Source organism: Amblyomma maculatum, chromosome 4 (genome assembly GCF_055883805.1).
Source record: "Amblyomma maculatum isolate TAMU_Amacu chromosome 4, ASM5588380v1, whole genome shotgun sequence".
Lineage (NCBI taxonomy): Eukaryota > Metazoa > Arthropoda > Arachnida > Ixodida > Ixodidae > Amblyomma > Amblyomma maculatum.
The window spans coordinates 113,716,087-113,743,728 of record NC_139347.1 but is presented as its reverse complement, the minus strand read 5'-3'; the positions used below and the strand labels follow the sequence as shown (position 1 = coordinate 113,743,728).

At 47.5% G+C, this 27,642-nt stretch overlaps 1 protein-coding gene across 1 annotated transcript in view; it reads left to right on the top strand.

Annotated features, from left to right (window-relative positions):
• The first annotated feature begins 2,868 nt into the window (after positions 1 to 2,868).
• Positions 2,869 to 27,642, top strand: part of LOC146191975 (glutamate receptor-like) — a 49,122-nt gene continuing 24,348 nt past the window's right edge. Inside the window, exons 1-7 of the mRNA XM_084602363.1 lie at positions 2,869 to 2,879; positions 10,288 to 10,378; positions 14,082 to 14,243; positions 17,076 to 17,253; positions 18,993 to 19,210; positions 21,841 to 21,996; positions 22,229 to 22,359. Of these exons, the coding sequence (XP_084458489.1) occupies positions 2,869 to 2,879; positions 10,288 to 10,378; positions 14,082 to 14,243; positions 17,076 to 17,253; positions 18,993 to 19,210; positions 21,841 to 21,996; positions 22,229 to 22,359 (947 nt within the window). The remainder of the gene's footprint in view (positions 2,880 to 10,287; positions 10,379 to 14,081; positions 14,244 to 17,075; positions 17,254 to 18,992; positions 19,211 to 21,840; positions 21,997 to 22,228; positions 22,360 to 27,642) is intronic.

The following is a 27,642-nucleotide window of genomic DNA, read 5'->3' as shown; positions in this document are numbered from 1 at the left end:
AGCGAAACCAGTAATTTCTAGGCAGCTTCAAATGCATACCCAACCTTTACCACGGTGGCCTCTGACTATAATCTGCCGGAATGCTTGTTGCCCTTAGACGCTACACGGACTCTTTTGATATGACCGCTGTACCATGGCATGATCCATGGACCATGATATTTTCCGATGCTACGACAATCGTCTTCAGAGGAAACAAACAGCTGGCTGCCACTGCAAGCGTGTAAGGGGAACGATGTTCTCCTTTTCTCCGTCTCCCGGTGCTGCTGCTTGTTTTCGACGGCGCTCCCACTATTTCTCCTATCGACGATAGAGCTGCGGTTGCGAAGACATCCCTTTCACTTCTCGATGATTGCGCGCCTTGTTTCTCCAGTGTCGGCAACGGACCGCCACAGAGAGTAATGACTTGCTCCCCTTCCTTCCCCTGGCACATGGACACGGTATCAATATCAATGGGAAGTAAAAAAAGGAAAGGAAGCAAAAGAGGGGGCACCTTTGCATCGTGACTCTTCTTCCGTCCGGACTGTTATACGGGTACCATGCATCTCAGAGTGGTGAGCTTTCCGGTGAGCCAACTCTTTTTATTTCGCTTTTAAGCATGGGCTGCGTAATTCAGTACTAGACGGTGGTACTAAAGAAGTGAAACCATACAGGTCAGGAAGAGCAACTACACATCTATTAAATCAATCAATGTTTTCTTTCGCGAACAAAGTACAGATGGTGAAAAAGGGTGCCGGAGAGAAGGCTGCTGCTTAAGCTTGACATAAGAGAGCTGCGTCTGCCCCATTGAGCAGGGACAGGCAATGCTAATGATGGATTAGATTTAACAAGAATCAAAAAGGAAACGTTGAAATAATAAATTAGGAAAGGCTTTACTGATGCACAGGATTGCAAGATAAAATATTCATTGACTCATCAATCACGACTGCATAGAAGAGATGCGGCAAACATTAAACTAGCGCATGGTTGTGAAAATGTAAATGATCAGCGAAGGTACTTTCCAGCTCCAAATAAAAAAAATATACATTGATGACATGCAGAAAAATATTGAATTGACAAATTAGGGCACTTCAGTCTAGAAAACTGGGTTCCGTAATGATCAAAAAGAAAAGGTCACTCAGGCGGCGACCATTCAACATGAGCAAACCGTTACCTCCGTTACCGTTACCGGTCCAAGTATTTGATTAAGTTTGGTAAGGTACACATTGCGCGTTACCGACCATACTCTATGCGTGAAAATGGCATTTGCGATAGGGGTTGGTGTCGATATGGATGAACATTTTGAGTTCTTTTGAGGTTAACAATAGGTATAAACAGGTTCCAGTTTTCCGTGCGTAGCGTTTTTATGCCATCGTATTATTTTTTTCTGTTTACATACATATCTGCAACCTCAAGTAGTTTGAATTACTTGAAACATTCTTGTGCATGCTCTTGAAAATGGACATTTTGTACAACTCTCACAGCCTTTAAGAAAAAAAAAAACAGCCAATTTATTCTGGTTTTGTGCTGGCATGTTGCTTCAGACTAACACAGTAATTAAGATGAGAATAGAAAATATAAGTATATACGAGCTTTTTGTGCTAACAGGAAATGTGTGCCGATTGCTGTTAAGCGTACCGGCTGCTTTTCTGATTTTTGCTCAAGTGGAGGTAATTTCCTCGTTCCAGGACGTTTTCAGAGAAACGTACTCCTAATATTTTCACATGTTTTTCGACCATAATTGTGTAGGGGACTAAACTAATGTTTTTGGTCATTCGAGCAATTTTACATGAAAACCTGTTTGCGCGAAAGGGAACGTATTTTGTTTTCCGATTCATAATTGTTTATCGTTCACAAACCAGCCCTGAAGGCTGTGCCACACAGGGCTTGCTCGCTTTGAAACATCAAATCTTTTCCACCCGCATATGCTGTGCAAGCATCAGCGTAAATAGAGCATTTACAGGCGTTAGTAGTTCTCGCAACGTCATTTGTAATGCCACATTGCTGACACTGTTCAGGGGTCATACCGCGGCAATACCAAATATCTTGGCGTGTGGTCAAGCATCTTCCCCATTCGAATGAGCTCAGTAATTCGGTTTCGTCTCATTATACCGTTGTGCTATTGTGCTTCTCTGCATCCAGATGCGAACTTGAAAGATCAAGGATGCATTTCAGCATAAAAAGCCGCAAGCGCATGGCCCTTCCTGGAACTTGGTTACCATAGGCCCTTCTTTCAAGAAACGTAGCGTCAAGGGAAGTGGGCACATTAAGGGCGAATTCAGCCGTTGCGTCCTCTGCAATTACGATTCAAGTACTAGTTTCTTGACAACGCGATAACAGACCTCGCGGCAACAGTCGAACCTACTGCGGTAAGCAGTCAGCATCCTAATGTTCAGGACACCACACCAGCCATCCCTGCACAGGTCATGAATGGCAAAAGGGGAATATTTTGTCTGCCTAAACTACAGGGGCGACCGACCATCCTTTGTTAACAGTGCAAGCTACCCAAGCTGACGAGAAACATTGTGTCTGTCAGCATGAATACGAAGGCTTCCTACGACTGATGTCAACCCTCTGTATATACGACCGCTGAACTAGGACCATAGCAGCGTTGGAGTGGCACTAGTCTCGTTACGATTTCATCCATGCACCTTAGTGCAATCCCCCACACTCTGAGCGCGCCATCCACGACGAGATCACGAGGTCAAAAGCAGCGCTGACAAGCTTTGCCATCTCGAAGAAGTGTGAAGCAGTTCGTCGTGTGGGCTCAGGGGACGCTGCGCTCTTCTCTCCCCGCAGTACGATCCGCACGCCGTCTTCACACCAACAACCGGAGGTGGTATGCACATCCGGGGACTGCTGGGCGACATCTTGCGGGAACTGTCGCAAGGAATGCAATTCAAGTGAGTGCAGTGCTCCTCCTCGCCGCGGCAAAGTTTGGAATACTACGGCCTTGTATAGTTGTTGATTGCCGGCCAACAAACAGTGCTAGATGTGTGTTTGTGCGTGTGTGTGGAAGCATCACTACATAAACGCGTTGGTAACGTTCCAGACACCTGTTCAGTAGTTACAGGCTCTCGATATTTTTTTCTTGTAGTCATGCATTGCAGAAAAAAATAGATATTACCTATAACTCGATCACCAGGACATGTCAGGACCACAACTGGTTTGGTTTATAGCGTTTAACATTCAAGAGCTACTCAGGCTATGGGAGACGCCGTAGTGGAGGGCTCCGAAAATTCCAACCACCTGGGGTTCTTTAACGTGCACTGACATAGCATAGCACATGGACACCTAGCTCTTCGAGTCCCCCGAAGAGCAGTCACCGCGGCGGGGATTCGATCCCGCGTCCTCGGACTCACTGGTCGAGCGCCCTAACCACTGCACCACCACGGCCGGGCCAAGAAGAGAGGTGTAAGCCCATGAAAACAAGTGACGTAAGTGGCAACTTGGAATATTTGGTACAATGGTTAAGAGAACAGAAGCACAGTGAGCGGTGACTACAGAAGTGACGACAAGCGGGTTCTTGTGCTGTCATCGTTTCTGTAGTCGCCGTTCATTGCGCGGATCGCCTCTTCTGAACATGATGGTTAGGTTTATGGGGGTTGACGTCACAAAGCGACTCAGACTATGCGCCGTAGTGGAGGACTCCGGAAATGTCGACCACCTGGGGTTCTTTAACGTGCACTGACATCGCACAGCACACGGGCGCCTTGCTTTTTGCCTCCATCGAAAAGCAGCCGCCGAGGCCGGTATTCGATCCCGCATCCTTGGGCGCAGTAGCCGAGAGCCCTAACCGCTGCATTACCACGGCGGAGGTTAAGATGAAAACCATTGTCACTAAACTTACCTTTATTACCGAAAGGCACTATCACTCCCCGAGAATAATCTGCCCTGCGCGATAGTCCTTACGTGTCAGAGCCATATCCTTCTGCTACCAGTCGATAAGTCAGTGCTTTTTTTTTTTACACATTGCTACTCAAGCCTACTGCTTGATCGATCCGACAACCGTGTTCTAGGGTACGGTGATTCCGCAACAAAAATTTGTCACAAAACTATTCCTTATCTTGCACACCCTCTGAAAAGTAGTTAAAACTTCACACTAATCAGCTAAAAAATAAATAGCAGTAGTAGTATAAAACTTTATTCTGCAAAATGGGAAGGGGTTTAGGGGTTGGGGTCTTGAGCTGTAGGTGGTGTTCCTAGGTAAAGGATCCTATTGGTTTTTGCTACCTCTTCGGCCCACTCAACCAGCGCTAGCTGAACTTGCGGATCGGAGCTGGACAGAAACCCCTCCCACTGCTCGAATGACGGGTTTCTAACTTTGGTTCAATGCAATAAAAAGCTGCGCTTATAAGACACGGACGAAGGAAAGGTAGGACGCACACAAACGCGTTTGTGTGCGTCCTACCTTTCCTTCGTCCGTGTCTTATTAGCGCAGCTTTTTTTTGCATTGAACTATGAACCAACTAGCCCGACAAATTTTTCTCTAATTTTGGGCTCTATCGGGCACGCCCAAAATCCCCATGTGGAGTGGTAGAGAGTGGCTATCTCCCCGCACCATACGCATTCTGGAGTGTATTGCGTAGGCCAAATATCACTCTATATGTAGCGTCTTGGGTATGAGTTTGTTTGTAGCCGTCTCCAGGTAGTTGCTTGATGTTTTGTGAGTGTCTTGTGGGGAAGCGGGCATTTACGGCGTCCTAACTTCCTAAACATGGTGAGCTCTACGTAGCTGTTCGGAGTAGTGTTGGTTTCCCCCTTGTCGTCGCTTGCTTGGTTTATGTAACCTCGAAGTATTGTGTCGACTTTAAGGTTTCCCTCCACTCCTCCGGGCCCAGGTCTGTTACTATTGTGTAGCTCTTGTTTCTGTTTGCTTCCGTTATGGCTAAAGCTATTGCCACCTCCTCCGCCGTGCCTATATCCCCAGTCCGAATTGATGGCTAAAGCTATTGCCACCTCCTCCACCGTGCCTATATATCCCCAGTCCGAATTGACATGCTGGATATTTCTTTTCCTTTGTTGGTAACGATGGCTACGATCACCGCTTTTCTGTGCCGCTTTTCTGTATGTACGTGAAAGCATCCACGTAGAGGACTTTTGATTTATTTGCCTGGCTTCGGCTATAGAGCTCTTGCCCTAGCCTCTCTCCTCTCTGTGTTGTGCAGGGGGCTCGTGTTATTTTATATAGGGCTGACCAAGAACGTTTTTCTATTCTTTTGTGGTATATGTCAGTCGAATTTTTGATCTCTCTTATTGCGTCCCGGTAGCCAAATCTTGTTAGTAGGTGCCTTCCTACCTTTGATTCTGCTAGCCTGACTTTCTGAAAGAATGTGGCCGCTTCGCTGTGTTTGTTATAGGTGTTGAATACTCCTAGTTCCATGAGATTTTGCGTCGATGCTCTAAGATGGGGGGGGGGGGGGGGGGGGGAGAGGAGTCCTAGCACCGTCTTATATGCTTTCCTAATTTAGGCGTGATATCCTATTGCTTTATTTGGTGGTACAGCAAGCCGTACACTGTAAAAAATGTGTGAAATTAAAGGTATTATTGAAGAAAATTTCTGCCCCGTACATAGAATATCTGTTCTACTTCATTGACAGAAATACGTTCGCGAAAAAAAAAAAAATTTCCAGCCGAAACCTTGATTGGAAGGCAAACAATTCGATATAACTTCGCTTTCTGTTCTGTTTTCTATCGCACCTGATTCTTACTTGAATAGTAGGCAACTGCTGAATAGAAAGCGAAATGGTATGACAACACCGAAGGCGCTGTCCGACAATCGGCTGCGTAACAATTTCGATCCGAAAGAAGGTAACTAACGGCACCACATTCAGGTACGTTGTGGGTTGGCTTCCTGCTACAGTGGCGTCTATTATGCATTTTTGCACTTGCCTCTTTTCGGCAGCTGGACAACGGCTGTTGCGCGGCCATGTTTATAGGTGCCATCGAGCATTGCCAGCGCCTAGAGATATTCGCGAGGTGGTTATCAAGGCTTTCGGCTTAAAGAGGGTGTTCAAAGAAGAAACTGGCGCTTAACCCAATTTTATTATCGTTACAGGCAGAAAAACATGTGAAATAAAATACGAGTAAAAAAAAAGATATATTTGCATCATTGTTTTACCTGCGATAGAAAGAAAACAAAAAAAAAATTAGAAAACGCCGTATATCAGAAAATTTTTGTCCTTTACAAACTTTATCTATCAGTTGTAAACAAAAAAAGTGTAAAATCACAGAAAAATAAAAAAAAAAGACAACATAGAAGAACAGACAATTTCTGGCAGGACAGCTGCCAGAAAATTTATGTATTTTTCAACAAATTTTTTTTTACAGTGGTGTCACCAAGGCAGCGACTATCCTGATTGCGTCGGCCTCCTTTAGCTCGTTTCTTTTATTCGTTATCCTGCGGATCATTCCGCATATTTGGTTCGTTGTTTTGGTTAATGTTTTGGTTAAAATGTTTTGATCGTGTGGTCTCTTTTCTCTTAGTTTTGGAGACACATTCCTAGGACCCGGCGTTTGTCCGTTTCCCTTATTGGTTGACCGAATTCAATTATATATTAGCGTTGTATTTTCAGGTTGAAATCTTCTTAAGTGCATTCGGATAAATTACGACTTCTCCTGTGAGCATTCCATGCCGCTGTTTCTTGCGAAATCCACGATGCATTCTGCCGCCTCTTGCAAGTTTTGTTCTTTCTCTCCGGTGGCCCCTTAAGTGATTCATACCGTGATATCCGCGTATATGGTGCGAACTACATCCCGGATCTGGCCTAGCTTTTCAGCCAGTGAGATCATGGCGATTTTGAATAGTAATGGGGATATGATTCACATTTGCGGCGTTCCCTTGTTTAGTGTCTTTTTCCGTTGAGACCGCATGTTGCCGATACCTATATTCGCAGTTCTGTCCGTGCGGACGGCTTTTACATAATTAAATGTTTTCGCCCTGCAATTAGTTCTTGAAACCCCTCGAGGATAGCCTTGTGACTGATGTCGAAGGCACACGTCGTCAATGGCCAGGAGTATGCTCTCGCTGTAGCTCGGGGTTTGGTCCAAAATGTCTTCTTTTAATTGTAAGAGGACTTCCTGCGTTGACAGCCTTGGCCTAAAGACAAACATGATGTTGGGTAGGTAGTCATTGTCCTCTAAGAAGCTATCTTTCGAAGAGCTTTCCTAAGCACGAGGTTCTGATATTGGTCTTAGGTTGTCCAAAGTAGGTGTTTGGCCTCGCTGAGGTTTCGTGAATATCTCCGCATGTTTCCATGCCTCTGGAACTGTGCCAAGTTCACAGTGCTTAGTTATGAATTTTGTGAGTTCTTTTAGGTTTCCGGATCCGAATTCCCTGATAATCGCGTTGCTGATTTGGTCCTCGCCCGGTGTTTGTTTCTTGTGAATTATCTAGCCGCTGCATAAACCTCTTTGCACGTGATTGGAGCGTCGAGTTAATGTTTTGCTCCCCGGTGTACTCCGTCGCACAAGTAGCGGCGTGGTTCGCTCCTATGTATCGATTCCAGAGTTTTGCAATTAGTTCCTCTTCAGTTCTTTCGAACCCATGCGTGATTCTTTCCAATGTTTTCCGGCGTTCTCTTTTGCAGTTTGTCGGGTTGATGAGGTGTCTCAGTAGGGCCCACGTGTTAGCGTTTCCTAATCTTCCGTTGATTGAGTTACACGTGTGCTTCCAATTATCGCTGAGGAGTTGAGCGGCGTATTTCTAAATTTCCTCATGCAGTTTGCTAGTCCTTATTCTAAGTTTTCTATTTATTTTTGTTGGGACCACCTCTAGGTCAAGCTCCTTCGGCTTCCCATGGGTGTAGTAGGTGTTTATCCACCTCCGAGAACTCCTCCGTGCGCGAAATATATTGTGTGTTGTCTTTGTAGTGGTTGCGTATTGCGTTCGTCCATTCCGCTATATCCTCGATCTGTCCGTCCACAGGTAGGGCGCGGAAGGCATCCCAATTTGTAATTTTCATGTTTTGTTCTGTAGTCTGCTATGTCTAACGTAATTTCGAACAGGTAGTGGTCACTGCCCAAATTCAAGCCTGTATTTGACCAACTGTAATTGTTAACTCCTTTTACAAGGGTTAAGTCTGGAAAGATGTCCTTGGATACGTTGTTTACTGCTCGGGAGGGGTAACTGCAGTCGGTGGCGAGTTCCAGTTCCATCCGATCTATTATTTCTACTATTATGTTGTCTCCTTTCTGAAAGTCATGGTTATAACCGCACGCCCTATGCCGTGTATTGAAGTCTCCCATTCTGATTAGGTGGTTTTTCTTCGTCAGCTCTATGGTACTTTTAACCAGAGGTTCGAAGTCCGCTTTGTGGTCCCTGGTGGGCTTTACACGTTCAGAATAAATGTACTCAGGCCGTCCTTTTTCTTGGAAATAATTTCGACCAGTACGTATTCTATCTGTCCTCTTCTGTTTCATGCCGTATTAGTGTTATGTCTTTGCTGCCAAGTATGGTGACTCCCTTGAATTTTTTGTTAACGATCGAATCGTAGCCCATTACTTTTGGGTGACCATTGGTCTCCTGTAAAGCAATTATATCTGGTTTGTCTGTCACTTTACTGGTGTGTATTTTGAAGACAGCACCCCTGAAGCCAGGCTATTCCATTGCCATATCTTAGTTGTTGCAATTTAGTTGTGACTGTGGCCAACATAACAATTCACTGTCACTTATGTCTTTTACTTGTCGGTACACGTGATTCCTGGGGTAGTCGTCTCTGGCTGAGGGGCATTTGCAACGTCTCCTATTCTCCTCGTCTACACGGGCTACGGCCTGTGCTTGATTATTGAGTTGCTGCATCATTTGATGCCTCTGTTGTTGTATCTTGAGCATCGCGTGATTGAGTAGTGTCTCTACTTGTACATCAGCTGGGTTGTTTGTCGTAGGTGTCGGTTTGGGTGTTGGTAGTGTCGCAGGTGGTGTGTTCTGCGTTTGCCTAGTCTCGTTTGCTTCTTTCTGTTTTCTAAGGCTCGCGTTTTCAAGACTAAATTTCCTATTTTCCTCTTCTGTGGCTGTGAGTTTAGCCTCTAGTTTACAAAGTCTTTGATTTAGTTCCGTCAGTTGCGCGTTAGGAGAAGCGATTTCTGCCCAGCTCACCTGCTTATACTGCAGTTGCTGCTCGCCCTGAGTTAGTTTCTTCCTTCGCGGCTTCGGCGTCGGTTTCTCCGATGTCTGCTGCAGCGGTGGTTGGCTCCGCCTGGTTGAAGTTGATCTCGATCTGGACGTTTCAGCGGAGTTGCTGTCCGATTCGAACCGATTCGGAGCTAAACCATCGCGGCGGCCGCTCCACCTCTACTCCCGTCTGTTTTGTTGTCAATCCTACCTCTCCGAGGTTCCGGAGTCTTCTTTGACTTCTTGCAATCTCTGCCGCCAGTGGGGTGATTTTCTCCACATCACTCGCATCTCATCTCACATGCATGTCCTTCCTCCGGGTTCACCATACTACACTTCACGCGCGCTCTGAGTCCGGGTGTCGGACATACGACAGTTCTATGTCCCAGTTGATGACACAGTCGGCATACTTGCTTGGGTGGTCTGTAGGGGAACGCGTGGTATTCTCCCCTGTAGTAAATGATTATGCTTGGGAGAGTCTGTGTGTGTTTGTAAAAAGCAACGATGGAAAAAAAATACATTTGACTGCTTTGTCAGATCAATACAAATAAGTTAACATCTATGCCAAAGTATTAACAGTGAAATATACACAACCGCTAAAGTGTATTTTTGCTCGAGTCAGAGTACTAAGAGCTACACGAAGGGAACTTAGTGTGGGTCCTGTTCCATGCTGATGATAATGACCTGGCAGAACAATTGATGATATCGTTCTGTTCTCACGCATAGTTAACCAAATTGAAACTCGGTAGCTATATATTCCCGAGGACCTCATTAAATGTGTGCGTTCTTCACTGCGCGTCCTTGAGCCAAACATGACAGTCTATAGACTCAAGGGGCATGTTTTGTCACTTCCACATTTCCCATCTTCTTTTTCCATTTATAAAGTTTTGCCTCGTCTCATCTCCCATGTGTAACATCTCCTCAACTTAAAACTGTAAATCTCTGCTGGAAGTCTAAGCGTCTTCAACTAAAGACTCTGAGAACACTGTGGCTGAGCGAATGACTGCCTACACAGTGAACACCACGGTCCCTAAAAGAGTGCTTCCTATGCTAAATAATTGACTCATCATGTGAACGCAATGTCTCCTTTCAGCGAATAAGTTACGAGCATTTGTGATTAATTTATTGGTGATCCTCCTTACTTCTACTAACGCCCCCCCCCCCCCCCCCCCTCCCCGCTCCTCTCTCTGTGTGCGCAGCTATACGGTGAAGTTCGCCCCCGAGCGGACGCTGGGCATCCGCCTACCCAACGGGTCCTGGAACGGCCTCATCGGATCCCTGCAGAGAGACGTCGGTGTTCACTCGCTCTCCGCGAGTCTTACGTGCTTGCCACAACACTACAGTCCGCCTCTGCGGCAATCTGTACTGTAGCGCCAATGCTTTTATTGATTACTGCGATACTCGATCCTTATTAGACGCGTAGTACGCTCTGAGAGCTAGGAAAAGAGAACTGCAGCGAACAAACCTTTTGTGCCATGTTAGCGAAGTGGTTGGTCAAAAATCATTTGGGTAGGCCAGCTTCTACAATAGGACAGAGACGATCTGGACGAAACGACGAAGACTAATGCAAATTCCGTCTGCATGAGTATGCCGTTAGTGTCTCATATTTCAAGTTGGTCTGGTGAAATATTCCATAACGCAAGGGTCCCGTACCGCAGAAAAGCCGTCATCGCCATCGGCAGCTTGGCCAGCCGTGAGCGAATAATTCTGATCTGTCGACAAGGTCATGGCATCACGGTCAAATGAGCACATGCCGGAGTTTCAAATACCCAAGAAGATTCCCCCTAAACGTTACGCCGGGCGTGGAATGCAACTGATTAGAAGGCATCTAATCTGGATTAAGGGTCACTGCATGTCACAAATGACTGAACGTTATAAATATATCGAGTTCGTTGATGGAAAAGAATTTCAGGTTTCACGCTGAATTACAGCCCACGACCTTTTGGTTGCAAGGAGTATATACAGCAGGGGTTTTGAATTATATATGCATGTCGTGTGGTCTTTCATGTGAAATGGTAGCTTACGACTATGTGCCAGTGTGTATAAGTGTAATTATGGAGAGCCACGTGCACTTCATAAAATCAAGGTGGAGCTTCAGTTTTTCCAATCTTTACTTTTGTACCATTGGCTGCACTGGCGGAGGTTGAGCAGTTTCGCGTGGCTCCTGGAGAGCCGTGCTGCGCAAGCGCGAAGAGCAGTGACGTAGCACGGCACGCAGCTGGCGCGCCGGAGCCGCGCTCCTCGCCGGTCCGCGCATTACATAGGAGTGACGTAGCCGCGGCGGACGCACTGGCGCCAGCGTGTGTCCAGCTGTGCATCTCCGTTGCGTAGTAGCCAAGTCTGACGCTGCGCTGGAGCCGCTTGATAGCACCGCGCATGCGCAGAGATATCAGTGGGGGCGTCTGCCAGTGTGGTATAGCTTGAAGAAGGAAGGCGAAATTGCTGCTCAGCGGCGCAGAAGAGCGGAGAAGCTTAACTCATCGGATCCCGAAGTAGTTTCCTGGCAATTGACGGTTGAGCCTACGAAGAACGAACATAAGAAGGCTAAACGTGCTGGGAAAGCTATAGAATAACCAGCTCAACCTTGGCTAACGCTAAGTATATCCTGGCATAGACGAGCTAAGCCACTGCCATTTTTTTTTCACGAGCATACAGACCGATTCACAATCTCAAGAAAGAAAAAAGAACGACAGAACCTGGAAAACGCTCTTTCAAGCGATGTAGAATGTCGGTATGCGCTGTATGTTGTTAGGTCAAGAGCAATACGCCGCAGCACGTAGTTCCTGATCACGAGAAATTGGATGTCCGTCTTCTGAGTCTATCACATTTCCCAAGAGCGCTCGAGCGATGCGGAGCTGTGTAAACAAAGCGGCAGTGTAGAGGCGGTACTGACTTCCGCTGGTAATACCTGCGCTACAGTGCAGCAGAGCACAGATTAGAGCACAGATTAGAACCTCGCAAATGCCTTATCTAAAACAAGGTAACGGCAATAACACTCCGCTTAATTTGCTTCGAATCACTTGCACCCTGTGCATTTGCATCTACGTGGTGCATTTCGTGCAGTGCGTTGTCATAGCAATGGCGACGCAGTGTGCTGTTAGCGGTATGAGATGGCCAGAGCCCGTCGACGAAAACAGTAGTGAAGAGGCAGTTCTGTTTGCAGAGCAAGATTTACCATTATTCTTGAGGCATATACTTTGAGCTTTTCAATATCCAATAAACCCGATTTCGGCCTATTTCTGCTCACTGAATGGAATTATTTAACAACAACTTAGTCAAGATTCCTATCCGAAAATGCGCCTTTAAGAGGATGCAGGTTTCCAAAGCTGTGAACCTGTATTAAAACTGGCGCACGTGTTATTCTAAAGAGTTCGAGTTACGCCGCTTCTCGTTTAATAACGCACTTTTTATCCATATGTAAGCTAACAATAGCGCCTGATTTTTCATCCTCGCTCATAAAAAAGGAACCTGAAATCAAGACGACTCCATGTATTATATGTTTTGCATAATTCGGCTTGAACTGGGTTAATTTCCTGAAATCTCTTGCCCATGTAACAAACAGTTGTTGCGCTTCTGATTGCATTAACGCTGCTCAGAGCGCTGCTCTGCGTTCTGTGCGTTGCCTTCGCGCATTTCTCCCGCATTAAGCACGTCGACGCTCCTGTAACACCCATCGCCAGAAAGCTGAGGCGAACACGACCTTAAAGCAGCAGTGGCCCTGGGGCCGAATACGAGGTCTAGTTTGTATAAAAGATTCTGATATTTTCAGTTTGAGCGCTATCCACCAGAAATCGAAATTTCCGTACCCCAATTTCATGCGGCAGTCTAACAAGCGCCGGTTCAAACACCACTGCATAGCTAACCCCATGTCTTTAGGCACACCGCCATTGACCTAGTCTCTTACGTTATATTTCTTCTGAATCATTCTCATGATCGCCTATAATATGTGTTCTTCCTGCGTTTCCAAATGCTTGTTGGCAGCAGTGCTGGAGCCGCACTAAAGTCAGATGAACCAACAGGTAGATAGTTCCGCCTACGTATCGCTGCGGAAGCTTTAAATTGTTTACTCGCGCATGAATGCGAGGAGAAGACCAAGGATCCGCTAAGGCCAGAAGAAAGGAATGTTAGCTTAGGCTTGTTGGGTTTTCATTCTGAGGTAAGAGCGCAAAACGTGGACGGGAGCACAAGACGAGAAGACGACACAACGAGCGCAGCCCTCGTTGTGTTGTGCCCTCGTTGTGTCGTCTTCTCGTCTTGTGCACCCGTCCACGCCTTGCGCTCTTACCTCAGAACAACAACAACAACAACAACAAAAAAGAGGTGAGTACTGCGGGGCAGTGAGCAGCGAAGCAGTTTACCGAGCAAGGGAAAGAGAAGTGGCTCAACAATAAACATAAAGCGCGGAAAGCTTAGTGACGCGTAGCACGCGGCACACCTTGAAAATCAGATGCGGGTGTAGGCACGCAAGAGCCGGGGGACCTGACGGATAGTTTTTGAAAATAGTGCAGTTGTCACCAGTAATGAGTTATACTAGAACGCACTACACCATGTTCCTGTATGCTTTTGCTTACATCTACTCTCGACGAGATTAGCTTTTTTTTTTTTTCTTCCCGGTTTCTTCGCCGCTCACTGTGCGAAAGAATGGGTATATATATGAATGTGGAAAAGAGTGAATGAGGGAAGTGATAATTGAGCAAAAGAAATTGTGGGTAGATGACGAAGGGAGTGCATGAACAAGTGGCTGAGTACGTTCTAAAGTTTGAGAGGGAATTCGTTTGCGAACGAGAAAAGCAGTTCGTGATAAGTGTGCGAGTTAATTTCCTTCGAGCAGGATACATTATTAAAACGCTTAGCGTATAGATACACAGGCCGGGGAGAGCAGGATACATCAGAAGCAGTCTCTGTACCTATATGACTATGTGTTATGTGATTGTCGGCTCTAAACTTGTCAAAAATCAGCATCAGACTAGCCCGAAATTTCTACCCACCTCAGGAGGGCGACTTCGCGCTCGGCCTGATGATCCCGACCAACGCCCGCAACAGCATCGCCAACCCCACCACCCAGGTGTACATCGACGAGATCTCTATCCTGGCGGGCCGTACACGCACCGAGAGCACCAACGTCTTCGCCTACGTGCTCACCTTCGACTGGCAGGTAAGAGCGCCTCCATTTTGCCATTTCGCCTTCACACAAGGTCTTATGGCCGTACGATGCGGATATCCCCAAAACAAATGTATTCATTCTTCCCATCGTAAAAGTGTGCTTAATTATTGTTGTACATTTCTTAACAAGGGGCTTACGAATCTCGCTGGATCGCAGCTGTAGCGTGCGCGACACTATTTCTCGAAGCCAGTGCCATAATCTTCCTTACCGGCTCCCATGCTTTTGTCCTCCTCTGCCTTCTGTGGTCAGCACTCTTCATATCGACAACTGCTTGCGCCCATGTTTCCCTATGTCAGCGCACAGGCGGTCTCGTCTGCACAAGAGTGAAAAGCAGGGCATAGGGAAAACACTGTCTAGGCAGGAGGGAAGTGGGAGGGCTAAAGCGATCATGAAGTCCGGAAAACAAAAACAAAGAAAAAAAAGGGCTGGGGCTTAGCTAAGGTTAAGCTTGGATATCTCGAAGCGAAAAACTTGAGTGATGCTTAATTTAGCGTATGGTTTTGCTTTATGACTCAGCCTATGGATATGCTTACGGTTTAGCTTGTGATTATGCTTTATTATTTAGGCTATGGATATGCTAGCGGTTTAACTTATAGATATGCTTACGGTTTAGCTTATGGTTATGCTTTAGACGTTTCAGAGTCGGCTTTGCTGCGCAATCTACCGAGACGTTCTTCTCGTTGTTCGGGTGTCTCGGACGCTCTTTGATCTTTCAGTCTTTCATTTCTTCTCTCCTTTTCAAACAACTCCCGTGGTAGCACTTCTGTATCGGTAGTATGTATCGGCGGCATGTTAAAGACGCTTCGTGTCTACTCTTATTTCAATGTTTATGGCTAGCACGGCGCTATGCTTTCATACCTAAAAACTGTGGATGCTTGGTAGGGAAAGTGGAAAGAGAGAAAGAGTGAAAGGGGAGTCGTAGTGGAGGGCTACGGAGTAATTTCGACCACCTAAGGATCTTTAACGTGTGCTGTACGATGTCGGCACCCGTTAAAGATGCTGCGGTCGAAATTACTCCATAGCCCTCCACTACCGACTCCCCTTTCTCTCCTTGGACTTTCACCCCCCACCTTCCTCCTTTCCCTTACGGCGCGGTGCAGGTGTCCACAGAGCAAGTGTGACAGATACTGCGCCTTTCCCTTCTTGTGACGGAGTCAGCGGCGGCCACCTGCGCCGTGCGTGACTTCACTCGTGATAACAAAAAACGTGCTCGTCGGTCTTCGAACTGAGAATGCTCCTTTCACTCGTCAGCGCTCAATTTAAAAGCGGCGAAGAAACATCTGGACCCTTGAACACTGTAGAAATACAAGCGCGTGGCTGGACTCCACCGAGTTACACCTCGAATCATGTGCCACAATAAAGGAATGATAAAACCGCGTCTCGCGACAACGAGCATCAAACAAACGAAGAATACAGAATTGATGCGCGCGCTAGATTCACAATGATAAGACCGCGTGCCGGCGGTTGTTGAAAATTAACAATTAAAAATTCGAATGGTTCGCGGCAACATTTCAATAAAGCCACCATGCTCTGTCCACCGTGAACCATTCTTCGTTGTTGGTCAAGATTTTAGGGTGACTGGCACAACATAGTAAACTTTAGGTCCGTTCTTCGATAGTTACGTGGGTTTTTGAGAGCTCACCTTATAGCTTGATTAAGAACGCTCATGTGTTTATCCTCTTTGCTTTGTGTCCCATTTATTGCGTTGCAATTCATGATGCCAAGCTGTATCAAACTTACAGCTTATCACGCATTATCAGCAAAATAAGGTTATTAAACGACCTCCGCAATCATTTTAATGATTTGCTTCCGTAGTTCTCTCGACGACGATTAACGTCACTCGCCTCGTTTCCCCTACACCCTTCCTGAATGACCTTCTCTTCTTACAGTATAGTGCCTTTTCATTCCGGAGTAGCGTATTGAAATGGTGTGATTCTCACGATGGCATGCAGGGCGCTTCTCATGGCAACAATTTTACAGACCTCACAGAATGCAACCCGTCAGTCACTGAGGCGGCTGTCTACAGCATTAAAGATTGTTTCATTGGTTTAGATAGTTATCATCGCACTTAGTGAATATTATTATTACCAAAGCATCTGACGGATAGATAGATTCAACTGGAAAGATAATTGTCAATGTACAAATCCGTGCAACAGTCATGATCATGGCGCGACAACCTGCTGCTCTGACAACCTGCCCACTGTTTCTTTGATGGAGACGTCGCTGTTAGCTGCGCGCTACCTGCTAGAAGAAACATTCAAAACAAAACTATTTCTGATTTTGTGCTATTTGGCACTTCCTTTACCTTTTTACTTTCAACTAGTTAAAAACTTCCAAGCATATGAAGCAGCGTAAAAATTTCTTTCTCTTATAAGTTCTACACTGGTTCCCGTGTACTCCGAAGGAGCGCCACAAGTACATTCGAGGGTAGCTTCTTTTGGTCCTGTAGTGCAGGGAAGTGAAGGAGATAGACATTTGTCCCCGTGCCGTGGAGCATACTGTTCGGAATAAGAGTGCGGTGGAGTGAAGGTGAGAGTTGGAGGGACGGAACGCTGAGGTAGCCTGTGTCGGAGAGAAAAGCCCTTCCCCTTCCCTTTCTTGTCTGGCCTTCTCTGTAGAGCCACAGAGAGTTGTCCGCGAGTATAGTATATTCATTATTCTGCCATGCAATCGAGCGTTACGTATTAAAGTATTAGTTTAAGTCACGGCTGACGCTAGTATTGCTGAATGCTTGCCTCATGGGTGTCGTTGATTCTCGTCACACAAGGAAAACGAATGCACCACCACGCGATCTTGAAGCCCTGCCATCGGCGCTTCCCGCAGGTCTGGGTGTGCGTGGTGTTCGCCATGATGACCCTGTCCCTACTCTCTACGGGCATAGACCGCTTTTATGACAAGCAACAGGGCACGGGCTACGGGGAGCGGAGGTGGCGATGCGGGTACATGGCCGAGCGCTTCCTGCTGCACTGCTGGGAGTACTTCGAGAACCTGCTGGGAAAAGGCGAGCACGCATTCTGTTCACAAGCCTCGGATGGCACTTCTTTACTGCGCTATAGGGCACTACTTTTTGACGCTAATGGACGGTGGAGACCTACAGAAACAGCGGCGAAACGACGACAGCACAACGAGAAAGAATACAAGCGCATACTGCAAACCATTAATAAATAAAAAAAAGAAACAAAGAGTCAAACTTCTTTCTTCACATCCAAGCATATGGCCCAACGCACCTGGCAAAACCCCGTCATCACTCTCGTGTAAAGCTCAACAACACCATTTTCACTTCCAAAAATAAAAAATAACAAACGCATTAAAAAAGGAAGTGCCCAACCAACAAAATCATCTCACAGCAGCAAACACACGCAGCAAAAGCAGGATCCCTCACTGAGGCCAGAAAGTCACACACCCCGCCACCTAAATACAAAGCTAAACAAAGGCACCACACCACCCTCGCAACAGTTGACAAAATTGTTTAATGTAATTTTATTTCTGGGAATAGCAAAAGGCATCGCTGACACAATTGCTGCCTTTCTTGTTTTTATTAAACAAGCCTCTAAAAATTCACGCCCCATTTGATCCCCACTCCTGCCCAAGGTCGTAATAATACTAATGACGCACAATCATTTTTACATTGTTGGCAATTGGGAGGTAAATTCGACCCTTTTTTATTCTGTAAACTTTTCTCGCGCTCTCTTTCCTTGTCATTAACGCAGCGCCCAGTCTGGCGTAATTATTCAGCTTTCCACATGTCAGCGGAATTTCCTAAACCACACCAACGCCGCAGGATAAAAAACTTCTGTTGTTGCAAGCGTCAAACTTCGCGGGTTTTAATTTTTCTGCAGTTGTTATCATTCATCTTTCCGTGTTTTTTGTAAGGAACGACAGCAAAGTTCTTGTCTTTTTACAGCACGAGTAACGAGAAGTTTAGGAATTTATTTTTGTAAGAAATATGTCTATGCACGTTGTAAGGTTTAACTTTCGACTGCTGGCTGTAACATGCATCTAGAAAAGAATGCTTTATCGCAAGAACATGGGTTACTGATTATACTATAGCGTCAGAAGCTTTCGCGCTTTCTCCTTTCAGTGACTTATCATAAAGTGTAATATCTGATTACTGAGAAACCACAGCAGCTAGCTCAAAACTCAATGCTATTCTCCAATCTGAATAAAAATATACATATCTTAGACAAACCTAGTATATTTCATCTGCAAGGAAAATATTTGGCTCCCGCTTCAATTCCTATAACAATTGGTGCGTTGTGAAATAAGGCGCGTCACACTTCAGTTACGTGCCTCAATATTTGGAAGCCAAAGCTGTATGTGTCCATAGGCAGCATGTCCATAAATAACACATATTTCGTACCTGCAAGCCTACATATACAATCTCGACACTGATATTGCTGCCATATTATCTGCAAGTTCGGAAACCTCTATTTATTGATTCTTTATTAATACTGCTCCGAGCGCAAACACCAGTTAGCAACTATACCTGCCGAGGAACAATGTGTACGATGGCTCTCTTGCGCAAAAGTCCAGTGACGTTCGTTAGTTGCCACGGGTCAATAATTGAATCAGGCAGATGGAGATGCTTTCCGGGCCTTAGCTTTGTAGTCTTTTGTTTTCCTTTCATTTACCCTTTTGCCGAGTACATGTCAAATGTTGGTTGGTATTTTCTGGTCACTTTGGTTTGTCGCAGATTGTTCTAGTGAGCGCAACGTTCTCTATACGCCCGGCGGCTCGCAGGTTCTTCGTCGTCCCCCGAGCGCCAGGCTGCGCGCGTGTTGAGCGCTTTCTGGTGGCTAGCGGTCACCGTGCTGGTGTTCGCCTTCGCGGGCCAAATGCGGGCCTGCCTCATGGTCAAATCCCAGGAGGCCGTCATTCGAAACGTCCAGGATCTTGCTCGACGATCCTCCGTCAGACCCTACACTCTGGCCGGAAGCATCCTCACTGCCATGCTGAGGGTTAGTCTGCTGCACGCGCCAGTGCGAGACACGAAATCAATGGACGTCATCTGTAAATAACTGCATACACAAGCCGACGTACTATACAATTGGAGGCTTGGTGCGTCTAGTTTGAATGGCTCTCTGCCGCAAAAGCAGCAATGCATGCAGCTCGGCCAGGTTCGGCGTGGCACTAACTCGGGCAGGAGGCTGTTAGAAGATCAAGTCTCTGTGCTTCAGTATCACACAAGGACCTCACCGTAGTGTTAATTTCAGGTTCACGAAGCAAAGAAAAACTTCTATATAGAGCAGTGCATTGCCATCAGCCAGGGTTCTGCAGCGGGCTTTTTTGAAAAGGGCAGTTGTTAATTCTTGCGCAAACGAACTTGCTCAATACCACATCCAGGATATATTACCAGTCAGAGTTGCTTCAACTGCCCTTGCCGTCTGCGCGTTATCGACAACCACAACGGTGTGTTTGTATATGACACAGAAAACCTTCCTGTCAACACCATTTCTTCCTTTCTCTGTCACTTTCTCCACTATTCTGCCTCCAAGCTGTACACACACAGGGATTCATCTCGTTCTGTTCTCCGTTTCATACAAGAGCACATACACTGTCGCCAAAGTAATAAACCGAGAAACGCGAGTGCGGCCCAGGCAAGGAAAATTAACAGAGAAACAACTTTTCAAGTGCGCCAGTATACAAAACACCCTCCAGCATTTCACCAATGTTTGTCCGATCCTTCTCACGAGCATGCCTGGTAGGTGGTGCATTGGAGGTGACATGGCCGGGCACTTATTGGACGGCGTTTTGAGTGATGTCTCAAGATGTCATGGACGAATCGGCAGGAGCTGCCAACTTGGGCAGTACGTTTGCGATGAGTATCAAACCCACCGGGAACCTTTATTTCCTAATCAGGCCCACTACTCCTATAGGCCACGCAGGCCCGTGCGTGGCGCTTGGTTAAAGCGGGGCTTTATATCTACGTCGGCTGGTCTTTGACATAATGTGATAGGATGCTATTATGTACAGGTCGAAATCGATGTGAAAATAGAAGTGCTAGCCCGCCTAATTTGACCGGGCCTAACCCCTAAGCCGAAGGTCTTATCTTTCTCTTCCGGATGCACAACCCGCCAAAGGCATAACTTCACTATAACCCCGTTTTCCTCGCGTAACAACGTTTTCAAACATTGATTCTTCCCCCGCACAATAGTGGAATGGAATCAGCTGGAAAAGAGCACCATTTCTGCACCAACATCAACTATGTTTCAAGTTTAGAATAGCACTTTTTGTTTCATTTGCTACTTTGCTTCTTTACTGTAACCTTCTGTGTAATAATTTTGTTTGTTTTTTCTTGCTTTTTTTTTTTTGGGGGGGGGGGGGTAAAGGCGGCTCGGTACATATTTATTTGTTGTTGACTTGAGCCCAGCTGTGCCTTGTGTATTATTCTGCTTTCTATTGTATAACCAGTGCTTAGTGCATGTTTTATCTGTACAGGGTCGTCCTAAATATGGGCGAACAACGCGAAGCGTGGCCGCGCTCCGCGGAGCGTCAGCGCATCCGGCGCGGCCATGCATCGAAGCAAAGTGGGCATGCGCACAGGGGCCTGGAGACAATGCTTCCTGTCGTCTGCTGCAGCGCGAATGCGCACTCACCTTACACTGTTAGCGTTTTTATCGCTGGGACCGCATAATTAATAAGCAACAAAGAAAAAAGTGGCTTTCTCATTTTTAAAATTGATAGCGTGTCGATTGTCAGACGACGAACATAAAGACTGTGTCATGAAACGAGCTTTGTCAAATCATCCGAGCACCAGTCACTAAAGCAGACCAGCGGCTTAGCTTGATACTCATTTGCAGGAACTTATCAGCGTCACCGATGGATAAGACATTGCCGTGCTCAAGCTAGTATGATTGGCCAATTGATAGTATTCCATAGGACTGAGCAAACACTGCAGTGAGTGAACCGCGATAACGCCATCTCGGCGCGTTTGGGCCCTGGCAGTACACAATTAGGTGCGCTTCTAAGTAAAGAAACACAGTGCGATTCCGTGCTGTAGCAGACGATACGAAGCACCGCCTCCAGACCCATGTGAGCTTGCGCCACTTTGCTTTTATGCGCAGCCGCGCCCTTGGGAACAGTAATCGAGCACCGTAACCACGGCGCCACCCCGGCGGTCCTTAGTCGCGGAGGTTCCAGCCCTCGTTCCTCAGGCCTGCGCGCCAGGAGCGGGGAGTAGGGGGCCTCCTAAATCGGTGGAAATTAAAGTTTTAATCCTCATCATCATCATCATCATGCGCGGCCACGCTTCGCGGTGTTCGCACATATTTAGGACGACCCTGTACATGCCATTGTTTTGTTTCAACCGTGCTTGTACTACCCTGCTAAAATCCCCGTGTAGTGATTGCAGTATTTATAAATAAATAAAAAATAGGGTCTTTTTTTTCATTAAGGTGTATATTTTTTATTTGGTGTTTTCTGAACCTGCGGCAACTAGCCCAATTTACAGTTTGTTTTATCTATCTTACATTATACAAGCTGTGTTCTTGAAACCATTCAACCGCCAGCACTAAAAGACACAAAGACTGGCGTCGGTGTCGCTAGTTGAACGAATGCATATAGTTCAAACTGTGTGCACATGGTGCAGGACTCACGCAACCCGTCGTACCAACGTGTCTTCGAGCGCATCATGCGCTACGGAGGTCAGACGGAGCTACACCGCATCTACGGGCCGGCCATCCTCGAGCAGGTGGTGCGTGGAAAGGGGGTCGTCATTGCAGACCGCGGGTCCTTCACCTATAAGGCAAGCAATGCTTAGAGTGTGCGCACACTTTCTCCTACAAACACTCGTCATTAAAGTATTTATAAGAGCTCCCGCTAGGGCTCCCAGTAACCGAGTGTTGACCTGAATTATCCTCATTCTACCTTTCTTCATTCGTATAGCATTTCAGTTCAGCAAGCATGCAGGTGTATGCTTGCACGTTGTATGCTTTTACTCCACATGCTGGGGTGGTGACATTAGTGTGGCTGTGCAGGTGGCGCGCACGTGCCGCAACTACACGGACGGCGAGTTTTACATCGCAGAGGAGCCGTTGCTAAAGTTCCGCTTCGTCATGTACCTCAGCAAGACCATGCACCCACGCATCCAGAGGGGCATCAACCAGAGGTATAGACCTTTAGGTACCACGCAACGGCCACAACGTTTAGCTATATGCTACCGGTCCATATGTTTTACTTTTTCCTTCAAGACCTAGAATAAGTGAAAAATGTAGTACCAAAACCACTCACACGCGCGAAGCACAGCGTGCAACGCAGCAGGAATGCATAATTACTCACCCAAGCTCACCCTTCATAACATGTAATGAACGCACTCCTTCCAGCGAACCCGTAGAGATACATTAGTGACAGATGTTCGCAATACAGCTTATTGAACAAAATTGACCTTTCAGGCGGGGTACACCCACGGCCTAAGAAGCATGACCAAACATAACAATTGATTTCCACGCTTAAATTTGTGGCTGTCATGTAAAACACCAAACCGGTACCAAAATAATTGCCTATCTCTCCCGGCCTAGGCGCCGCATACCTCATAGGTGCGCTTGAGACTGATGGTAAAAGTTTTCAGCTACTTGCCCCCAAATACCGTGTTTGCAGAAAGGAGCTACCTGTACTTTTCTTAATACGGCACTGATCTAGTGGTTTGAGCATCGATATCGACAGTACGCGGGAAGTGCAGGGTTCCATCAATAGCTCTGTCCGATACCCAGAGGTTTCCAATGGCTGCATGGTACGTTTCGCCTGACTTGCCGGTGATCGACTTCTCTGGAATGAATTGCTTAGAAAACGGATCTCTGTGCAAGCGAAAAATACATTGTGCAATAACGCTTTTTGGCCAAGCTTGCACGCAATGGAATGCGCAGAGAAGCGACCTCTTCCGAACCTGTAAGCTATACGAATGGGAACTATGTCTGCAAGACGCGTAAAGAATGACCTAGGTGGCCGCTTCAAAAAGTTCACAGGCTCTCTATCATGTATACTTTATTTAACAAGTACTTGAGGTTTAGTCAGTTTAGTTACGCTCGCTATATTGTTCAGGCGTATTTTGGAGAATAACGAAGCAGCTTCGCTTTGTTCTGCTGCTGCGCTGAACAAATTTGAAAACAGCCCATTTGCTAGACTGGCGGCCTTTCTCTAAGTATTGCTAACCAGCAATTTTGGATAGAAATTGTCATCACATTTTCAAGATTTCAAAGTCGCCCCCCACCGCAGTATAGCTGCAAAAGGCACTGGCAAACTGTACAGTTTAGGCCTCCCCACAAGTTAAGTTCCGACGTTGGGCTTGTTTGCCGCGCCTGTGCTTCAGGAAAAAGAAAGAGATCTTAGTGTTTTTCTTGCCCTCCGAATACGTAGCGGAGAAGGGAGGCAGAGTCAGAGTATCTACCGAGAAGCGTCCGCGCAGCTTGAGAGCGGGCGGGATACCGAGAATACGGTAGGGGTCAAGGGGTCAACCTCCTGTAGCGTAGACGACGCGCAAAACTCCTTTCTTCCCGGATAAGCTGATCCGTGGGAGCGGCGACAGGGCATTTTAACACGTCGGTATTGTCCTGTATCTGCAGCCCCGCTTCGGAAAGCGCCCTCAATGAGAGTGTGGCCGCTCTGGTAGCCGGCTTGAAGAATGACCCCTCATTCTTCGTCCTTGTTCAGGTGTACCCGTCTGGTTGCGACCGATGACGCCTCAGTAGATGGGCCTCGGACGTTGCCTCTCCGTGAAATGGTGTTTACGGATTAATTATTTGAGACTGGGAAAAGATGCACCCGTGGGGAAGCGGGTGTTTGCCAGCTTTTTGGGAGAAAGGCAGAATCCTCTAATATTTCGGTAGTGGAAAGTGTGTACGCTTGTACAGTGTTATTTGAGATGTCTTGCCTTCTTTCACCTGTCCTTCATTGGCAGTGTTCTACTTTCCCCACTTTGTGATTGGTTATGTTTCCCTTTTCCTAAGGATTTATTGGGTGGCTGTTTGTAAATTTGCTCTCTTGGTTGTTGTTCCCACCGACCCACCGAGGGCGGGGACATAGAGTTTAAAAGAAGTTTTGATGGAACCAAGGGCTGGTTTCGTCAGGTTGTAAATATTTTTCTCTTTGGTTGTATCTTTCTATTTGTTTTATTAATTGGTAATAAATAGTTAACCTTTCCGGAAGTGTCCTCGAGTAATGTGATTTAGCAACATCGAACCTGCAAGACGTCAAGCATCCTACAACCATCATCATCAACATATTTTCCTCTATAAGATCCAGGGGGAAAATCAATTCCTCATTGACGGTTCCCGCCCTCACATTGATTAGTTCCAATGCAGCTAGCGTGTTCGTGGCTTCTGGGCACCTGGAACTATCTGGCGCTCTCAAGGCGACTTGCTCATTGATGGTATCATCATCATCATCATCAGCCGGACTATACCCACTGCATGGTGAAGGCCTCTCCCATATTTCTGCAATTAGCCCAGTCCTGTGCTAGCAGCATCCCTTGACCGCTGCGAACTTTTTAACCTCAACCGCCCACCTAACTTTCTGTCACTCGTTACGCTTTCCTTTCCTTGGAAACCAACTTAATTGTTATCCTAAGCTACCATGGGTTGTCCTCTGGCGACCTCTCACTTACTGGTTCCGAAGCAGCAGGCGTGCTCGCAACTTATATGCAATTAAGGCGGCTGCTATTAACGTTAATAGAAATATTAACGTTGGCTGCTATATACGCAGCTGCTATACCAGGGGGCGCTGAATCGCCTGGCGCAATTTAGAGCCCTCTGATTGGTTTCGAAGCGGCAGGCATGCTCACGCTCCTAGCCACCTGTAACCATCTGGTGCCCTCTCGCTGATTCGTTCCCAAGCAGCAGGCGTGCCCGCAGCTGCTAGAAACCTGGCACAGTCAGGCGCCCACAAAGCAACCTGCGCATTAATGGCATGGGCCCCCTCACTGGTTGGTTCCGACTAGGAAGGTGTGCTCGCAGCTGCTATAGCCACCTGGCACAGTGTGGTGCGCTCTGATTGGTTCCGAAGCGGTAGGCATGCTCGCAGCCGCTAGCCATCTGGGGTCATGATACCCTTTGCACTGACCGCATGGGCCCTCTCATCTTTTGGTTTGGTTTCGACGCTGCTGGCGTGCTCGCGGCTAGTGGCACCTGGCACAATCTGGCGCTCTCTCAATGGTTGGTTCCGAAGCGGCAGGCGTACTCGCAGCTGCTAGCCACCTGGAACAATCAGGCACCTTCTCACTGGTTGGTTCCAAAGCGGCAGACGTACTCGCAACAGTTAGCCACCAACCGCAGTTGGGCGCCCACAAGGCTTCCTTCGCTTTGATGGCATGGGCCCTCTCACTGATTAACTCGGACGTGGTAGAAGTGCTCGCAGCTGCTAGTCATCTGGCACAATCTGTCGCCCACAAGGTGACATGCGCATTGATGGCATGGGCACTCGCTGCGATTGTTTCCGACGAGGCAAGCGCACACGCCGGTGCTGAGCACATAGCGGCTTTAAGGCATGGTCACGAGGTGAGCGCGCGCTCTTTCCTATATGGCCTACACAACCAGGGCAGAGGAGACATATAGATGTTTAGCATATCATTAGCATTACTTAGCATATCATTTCATTACCGGAATACTGAGGGTCCGCTCTCTGCAATGATGACGATAAACTCTTTACTCCCAGAGAAGGGGAACCAGCCGAAAGACTGGTTGCACTGCTTAGAGAAGGTCAGCACGGATCCCTTGGGACTTTGCAGCCTCCAATGCGCGCAAAATGAGCTGGCGCTGTTGGGCGAGCTCGGTGGTACGCAGGAGGGACTCCCACGCATCCACTGTAGCTGTATTGTCTGCGTTGTGTCGTATACATGTGCACACCATGTGAATGAATGTGGCCGGTTGTGAGCAGTGTTTGCAGCTAGGTGCAACTGCAAGTGCTCACGCGCTTGACTGGTTCTGATGCGTGGCAGCTCGTTTTGAGGGCGCCAGATGGCGTTAGCTAGGTTCCCACCAGCTCGGTGGCACTGCCGGTGGGAGGTCTCACGGTACTCCGCTAACTTAAATGGTACACTAATGGGAGCGTTCCTCCTTGATACGCCCTCGGCGGCCGCTAGATAAGCGACGACTCTAATGCCTACTTGCTTCTGCGTCAGTGGGTGTTGCTTGCCTGGTTTAATTCGTGCTGCCGCCCGTACTCTGGTGCGAGTGCTGCACCGAAATGAAACAGCATTCGCTTTAGCTGTACGTTGCCATCGTGTGCGCGACACGTGGTCTTTGTAAATTCAGCACTTCGTTAAATTAACCATCACCAAACGATCGAATCACTCCTGTTCCGTCGAAAGTGGTAACGCTCCAAAGGGGCTAGACGCGGAAGTCGACTTCTAGCCCCAGCGTGCCAGCCCTAGCCATCAAAGCTGTGAACTCCAACCCGCGGTGCGAGAAGTCGCCACTGCGCGGTTTGGGCCAGAGGGACAAACACGAGTTCCGTACTCGAAGCAGGATTTACTCTGCTCAAGTACACGGCAAAACACAGCACTCAAGAAACAACCGCCGTAGCGAGCGAACGTGCCATACTCCACCAAAAGAGGAAGTCCAAGCGAAAATGAGGAACGTTCTGCTCACCACACTCGTGGCTTCGCGCTGCCGGTCCGCAGCAGCTAGTGCGTACCTTGACCGGGCGATCCAGGTGACGGCGGCGATCCCTTCGACAGAAAGTTGGAACCGCATGATTGCGCGATCAGCCGCCGAAAGCCCGATAATCACAGGAAGCACGCTCGTCTCGGACTGCGGAGAGGAGGCCCCTTGGCTCAAAACTCTCTCTGGCAACGTCAGGAGGAAAGAGGGAAGGCCGCGGCAGCGTACTGTGGGAGGCTGGGAAGTAGTAAGGGGTGGCCAGCGTGCCCAATTCTATTACCATCCTCCCTAACAGCGCGCGTAACCTCGAGTGATGATAATGCGTGGCTGTTACAATGGAACAGGGGATTCATGTGTATTCTCACATGCCCCCTCATTATTAAAACCGCCACACGGCTAAGTAGCCGCGTTCACCGAGGAATATACAGAGTGGGGTCGGCTAAACGCAGTTTAACTTTCAAACCCATTTAAAGTGCCAATTAATATATAAAAGTCGCAGACAGCTCACATCCACCGGCGCCGCTGCAGAAGGCTATGGGTGCCGGACAGGAAGGCAGGGCCGCGACCACCATCATGGAGCCGAGGGTGCACGTGCGATGGCCGCCGCAACCGCACGTTCCACTCTTTTAACGACAATCGGCCGGCTCAGCTTGCTGAGGACGGGAGGGCGGCGAGCAGGCCAAATACAAATGCACCCCACCGTCCCATTGCGCAGTTTGCGGCAGGCCTCAGTTGGCGAACAGCGGGCTCTTCGCTTGCCTCTTTTCCCTTCTGTCCCCGAAATATATAGCCGAGGGTGT